At 41.4% G+C, this 7,071-nt stretch overlaps 1 protein-coding gene across 1 annotated transcript; it reads right to left on the bottom strand.

Moving 5' to 3' along the window:
• Positions 1–503: 503 nt before the first annotated feature.
• On the bottom strand, positions 504–5,501 carry LOC147423032 (laccase-12-like). The gene is made up of 6 exons (XM_086500961.1): positions 5,351–5,501; positions 4,552–4,814; positions 2,517–2,648; positions 1,642–2,267; positions 1,064–1,427; positions 504–821 (listed from the first exon to the last, which is right to left on the bottom strand). Exons 2-6 carry the CDS (start codon positions 4,652–4,654, stop codon positions 691–693), a joined length of 1,356 nt encoding a protein of 451 aa, XP_086357087.1. The 5' UTR covers positions 4,655–4,814; positions 5,351–5,501; the 3' UTR covers positions 504–690.
• Positions 5,502–7,071: the final 1,570 nt, after the last annotated feature.

The following is a 7,071-nucleotide window of genomic DNA, read 5'->3' as shown; positions in this document are numbered from 1 at the left end:
TCTAATCATAAGAAAGCCAAGTAAATTTTGGCGTGCCAATGGCAAAGGCCTTGGTGTTTTGGTTGGTCCTTTTAGCTTTGGAGATAAAGTAATGATGGTTTTAAGTGGGTACCTTGTTTGTTCTTTGATGCTAAATCTTGAGATTGAGAAAACCAAGACCATTCATTCTCTTTGCCTTTTCACTTATTTCTTGAGCACATCCCTCTCTCTCTCTCTCTCACTCTCAAAAACACACACACACACACACACACACACAAGGATACTAATCTTTCTTTTCATGCAAGCTGCCTTAACTTCTTGAACATTTCTTATGCTTGTTTTGTCAGCACCATCATAAACTTAAATTGGCTAGGAGACAATTTCCTAGACAGAAATCATGAAGCTACAAATACCGAGTATTTTCTTCATATTGAGACATTGCAAAATGTAATACTTTTCCACATATACCTTCATGTTCTTTTCTCCCCACTTGTCTTTAATTACAATTCAGCTTCACGTGGGACTAAATTCAAGCTCTTGAGATTTTGATTCTTGTAACACTGAAAAGCCAAGGGGACACTTATCTCTTATATATTTTGTCATGTGTCTAAAGATAATACAAATGTTGATGTCTAGTTGACATCATGGTTTTAGCTGGTTTTGTGGAGGCAAATTTCCCCCAAAGAACTTGAATAAAAAAATAAGAGACATTCAACAATAAGGAAGATCCTTAGGGGGAAGTTTAAGATTTTGGGAAGGTTGCCCACCATTCTTGACTATGAATGCCATAGCCATACCGATGGACGGATGTATTTCAATATGGCAATGCATGAACCACACACCTGCAAGCCATCAGCATTGTATTAATGTAAGCACAAAGCTCATAAATTGACACAAGATAAGGAACCCACAAATATACCTATCAAAAATGTCAAAGTGATGTTCAAAGCCAAGGAAAGAGATGATAGAGAATAATCCTCTCTCTCTCTCTCTCTCTCTCTCTCTCTCTCTCTCTCTCTCTCTCACACACACACACACACACACACACACACAGTAAAATGCAAGTAAACTACAAGCCAATTACCTGGATTGGATGCTTTAAAGCGGATTGCGACCCATCCACCATAAGGTACAGAGACGGTGTTTAAGGAAGGCGGGTTATCAAGGTTGAATGTGGAAGGGCCAGAGGAAGGGTCATAAGTGCCAGAGCCACTTCCCACCACATAAAAATTCTGGCCATGCAAGTGCATGGGGTGGCTCTCAAAAAAGAGGGTACCTGTGTCTTGCATCACCAATTGCACATTCGCACCATAGTCCAATACCTTCACCTTGGTTGCCATCTTTGCCATGTTGTTGGCTGGTCCTGCTGATGTGTAGTTGTATTGAACCTCAGGTATATCCGGAAAATCTGCCTCATACACTCCGGTACTCTCGTTGCGGTAATATGCCTACAATATACATCACCCGCACGTGCATTCTCATAATCATATGTCAAAACATCGACTTTGCTTGCTTATGTCTGTATGCACAAAAGCCAACCGACCCCACATGCATCAAGCATAGCACATGCATTCACAAAACACCCACCTATACTGTTAGACATTTGAAGAGCTGCCCATGCACAGACACACACAAACGTCGACACACCCACACACCCCCTACCTCCAATATTGAGGTGGAATTCGGAGCCACAAAGCCAATGTTGCTAATAGCAGTCCCCATGCGCACCCCTGGCATTTGAGTGCGAATGCAGTCTGAGCAGTTTTGTAGCGAATAACCCACAGTGTAGAAGAGGTCCTCATCAATAGAGAGAGGCAAATCGTCATCAGGTGTAAAACGAACATCTTGATTGTTGGGAGGAGGAAAAGTAAGCTTGAGTCCCTTAAGCTGTGCAGTAAAGCTAGCTTCGAATGTTGCATTGTCTGCGGACGGGAACACAGGCAAAGGCATGCTAGATGTGTTCACATTCAGGCTAAGGGCAGATTCCTTATAATGAAGCACCCCGACAGTGGGGACTTTGGGAAAAGGAATCCTCTTTTGAGGAGAATACACCGAGGCTGCCATTACATATGAGCCTTTGGCCTGATTCACCTTCAATAAGACATTCATCGTTTGTCCTGGGGCTAATAGCACTACATCTGTGTCAAATGGCTCCACATATCGCGCATCATGCTCCACTACCGTCAAGGTATGATTTGCCACAGAAAAATACATCGGGAAGTTGACTGCTGCATTGATTATTCTCAACAGATATGTTCTCTTCTTTCTCACATCCAAAACCTGAGTGCCTGCACCCACATTCAAACACATTAACCGGATGCTTCAACAACGATAACCAGTCTATGTCACAGATGATCATGCATAATCTTGTCTACATGACCTTTACTGAACAAGGCCATGCTACTTCCCTCTGCAAATACAATCTCCATCAAGCATGATGTCATGGCTGATGCACTCTTGCAAAGGGGTAACATGTGCATTTCTCTTGCATGCAAGAATGTGTGTGTGTGTGTGTGTGTGTGTGTGTACACACAGACCTTCGTCCGAAGAGCAGGGGTACAAGGGCCCCGGATAGCCATTGAGGGTGAGCGCATCAGAAGCGTTGTAGCGGCCGCCTGCTTCAATAGCTTTTTGGATGATGTACTCCACATCTTGAATCCACCACTCTCCTGCTCATCGGTCAAACAGAAAACGATATTAGAATTTGAACCAAAGTTCGAACCTCTATACTAGCTAGCACCCAAATCTTATCGTAGCTTTATGGGAAAATTGCCAAAATACCCCTCTAATTTGTGGAAATTCCCTAAATACCCCTAGAATTCTAAAAATTCTCGAAATAACCTTGTATCTATTTTGGTTCGATTGTTCAAGATTTTCTAACCTTTATTTCTTTATGACAATTGAGATCCGTTTTTGAGTGCTTAGCATGTAATTTGTAACAAATTACCTCGCAAAAGAGGGCAATTATGTCTAAAAATAATGAAGCAATTCATCCCCAAAGCTTACATAACCTAATTTTAGCATCTTGTATTGATAGACAATGAGCCTTCTTATGAAAAGCGACAAAAAAAAATCATCTTTGGAGAAATTTAATCTCACACGGGGGTATTTTGGGAATTTTGGAAGATTTGAAGGGCATTTTGGGAATTTATGACAAATTATTGGGGGTATGTTGGATTTTTTTTGGAAATTTGAGGGATATTTTGGGAATTTCCACAAATTAGCGGGGTATTTTGGTAATTTTTCCTAGTTTTTTTTAGATATCGATCTTGAGCCTTTCCGAACGGTATGAAGGGTCTAACTAGAGGAATTGGATGTCGCAATGCATAATGGCTAGTGACGACCTCCTTCACTTATTCGAGGAGTGCCTGACGATTTGTGGCCTAACAGGGAAGAGTTGCAATTGGGTTCAAAATGTTAAGTATGGAGCCTGATTTACCCTTGTAATTTTCTGTGGTAAAAGCGCACAGTTATGAGGAGAAGCCATAGTGCGTGAAGGAAAATCACTCACTGGAAACCAAAATTTTCACGGACAAGAATCAAGGGCAAATTTAGAGGCCTCGGGGGCGGAGGCCCTCGAGACTTTCTTTTCATCGGAATATTCTTTTTCGTCGGAATATTATGGCCGGACGGCGGCCGGAAAGTGATCGGAAAACAACCGGTCGGTTGGCCGATGGCCGGTAGTCAATGGCCGGTAGTCGGAAGTCAATGGCCGGTGGCCGGTGGCCGAATTCAAAAGCGGACTTGTCTTCTCAAGGGCGGCCACACATGGGCGGATTGGAGGGTCCGATTTGGACTTATTCGCACAAGGGCGGCTACACATGGCTGTCTCTCATAAGAGAGGGCAGCCCTTTTGGCCTATAAAAGGAGGCCATTTCTACACACATTTCATAGTGTGAAGTTGATGCAACAAGGTGAGTGTGAGGTGGTGAGAGTGAAGCAAGGCGGGAGCTCCATTAAGGGTATAATCCCTTTGTAAACTACTTCATGTTTTGAAGTACTAAAGCCATTGAGTGGCTGCTTTTCCGTGAACGTAGCCCACATTGGGTGAACCACGTATATCGTGTGTACTCTCTCTCTCTCTCTCTCTCTCTCTCTCTCTCTCTCTACTCTATAATCTCGTGTATGTAAATCTGTCTCTCTCCATTAAGTAATCTACTCAATTATCTATTTAGCTACGTCTTATTTCCTAACACAAAAGACCTGTCGGCCATAGTGACTTGTCTAGCTAGTGAGAAAAAGGACACTTCGAATTTCGCATTTATTTTTAAATTTGAAGGATCTGCTTGCATTTACACTAGAATTTATAAAATCGTCACCAATGCTGCCATTTTTTTCCAACATAAGCTTAAACTATAGCCCATATTTCCCAATTACACACCATCGACCTGTTTTTGTGTGAACACCACCTAGAATAATGAAAGACATGTGACAAAGCATTATGCTCTCTTGGACTTGTCCTTCTCATGTGACATTTACAAGTGAGATTGATTTATTAGCTTGATAGGCTACTTTTCTGCCTCATTTCTATCACACTTTGAGAACAAAATGAAGTTGAGAGAGATGATGTACCTAGGATGATTGGAGGAAGCTCTACAGTGTCCCCATTTGGTGGCAACGAGGGATTGAGATTATGGAACATAGATGTTGGACGAATGATGAAAGCTCCATACATTGTGGCTCTCAACCAGCTGATGTGGGCATGCCAAAATAATGTGCCCCTTTGCCCAATAATTTGGAACCTGTATGTATAGCTTTGGTATGTTTGTATAGGGCATTGGGTGATATATGCTGGTCCATCTGCCCATCCTGTTGTTAGCTGCTTAACACCGTGCCTACACCACATGGAAAATTCACAATTACTAGCTTATCAAAGCTACGACATGTATAAAGATTATATATATTGTCAATTCAAACAGAAATATGGCACAAGGGGCCGATGAAACTAGACCGATGCATTTTCTCAACCAAAATTGTTCAATTGCATGTGGTGTGCTTCCATATCATGCAGTAGGTTGTGTGGATCGTCGGTCATAGAGGTACCCATGTACCCGATGTTGCAATAATGCCATTAATCATCAAAAAACAAACCACTGACAACAAGTATAACAAACCATGTTCCACAACCTAGACACAAGATCAACCACATTTTGCTATCACCGTGATTTAAGAATTAAAGCGAATCCTACAATGTGCATCACGTTTCCAACAAAAAGGGAGACAAATTGGTGAGGGTTATGAACTTCATCACATCAAAAAAGTAAAACAATTTTCCTACCATAAGTCTGTATGCTATGCTTACCACCCCCAAGGGCTACAAAAGATGTCATTTACCACTTTCTACAAAAGCTACTGTAGGGAGAAAATTTACCAATGAATGGTTAGGCTTGAGTTCACTAAATTCGTCACTTTTATAATGATGTTGTCTCCTTCATTAACAACAACTGTGGGGCCAGGGAATTGGTCATTGACCGCTATAATATCCTTGGTGTGACAAAGTCGTGTGACGCTTTTGTAGTTTATCTGGATGATCAGTAGTTCATTCAACAAACATTTAGTCTCTTTTGAAGATACTTGCCAACAAAAAACTAGCAATATATGCCAAACCTAGCGTCCGATTCTTGATTTATACATAGGTGACAGCATGGACATGGAAATTTTAGTGCTTGCAACATTCTTAACATTGAACATTCACTTGCATTTTTATTATGCACTTGGCTTGAACATGAAAATAGCACAAAGTGTTCTTATGAAAATCCTTGTATTTTAGCCACTATATATAACCAGTACCAAGAAGAAGAAAAAAAGAGAATAATGCCTAATTTAAGTGATTTTTCCATAGGCACTTGAGCTAAACTTGGCATCTAGAATATTCAAAATCTGTGCTCAGAAATTCCTTGGTGAAGAAATGCTGCTTGCCTATCATGTATAAATTGATTCAAAAAGCCTCTTTGGTGATTTTTATAGGTTAATAGAAGAAGCTTATTAGAATTGGTTGTAAATTGTAAGGGAAAATACACTCTTATATATTTATTCTGGATCCTCATTCCTCAGGATACTATGTAGAGTCTTTGTACTATGTAACTATTGATAGCTATATTGGTTAGAAAGGGATGCATGTGCATGGCCCTTACTTGATGACATGATTATGCCCTTCGCTTAAATCGAAAGACCTGTTTGTTATTTAGCGATAGGGAAGTTTTCTAAAGAATTGGTTTTTCTCTTGGAGAGGACACACACACCCACTCACCACTTCCTTCCAATTATCAATATGGGATAGAGTCCTCAATGTTGACTAGGGTTCAAGCATCATGAGTCTATTTGATTGATGCAAGCTTAGAAAGAACTAGGTGAGGCCGGGGAAGTATGTCATCACATTCCTTAGTATGCTTGGAAGGAAAATCTATCAAGAATTGCCCCCCCTAGAGCACCTATGTGCATTCGTTTGATGCACATAGGTGTTGTCTCCATTATCATTACTAGTGATTCCCTTGGGCCTAACACTTGCAGGCATTGTGTGCGCACACACACAATATATTGCAAAGCTTGTTTGAGATCCAACTGTCCCATTCTACTATATGATGCACCTACTCACAATGATGCAGAAGGCTCTCTCTCTCTCTCTCTCATGCGCGCGCACACACACACACACACAAAATATAAGCTTCCAAGCAAAAACCTTAAGCCTAAGACCCTGCGTGACATGAACACTAGACATGAAGCAGAGTGATGCATGTTTTGCGCCCACGATGATTAAGATGCAATGCTGATAAAGAAAGGGCACCAAGAATAGGAGGAGGTACCGTCCACTGGAGTTTACGGGTGGCTCCCTCAATGGTGACGCTGAAGTGGAGCAGGACTAGAAGTAGGGGAGCAATTAGCGCCAGCCATAGAAATGCGGTCAGCGTCCTCTTCATATCAGGATTGTGCTGCGAAAACAACTTCCAATGAGAGAGAGAGAGAGAGAGAGAGGGTTTCCAATGCAGTAGTACGTAGCTATGGTAGTGCATATGTGTGCGTGTGTATATATAGCTGCGATCATACGCAGAAGATAGAATTAAGTGCGTGTATTAACTGACTTATTTACCTCAT

The sequence above is a fragment of the Adiantum capillus-veneris genome, chromosome 26 (assembly GCF_014529385.1).
Source record: "Adiantum capillus-veneris isolate H3 chromosome 26, ASM1452938v2, whole genome shotgun sequence".
In the NCBI taxonomy this organism is placed as follows: domain Eukaryota; kingdom Viridiplantae; phylum Streptophyta; class Polypodiopsida; order Polypodiales; family Pteridaceae; genus Adiantum; species Adiantum capillus-veneris.
Note: the sequence above shows the minus strand (reverse complement) of the source record. Positions and strands in the feature narration are given on the sequence as shown.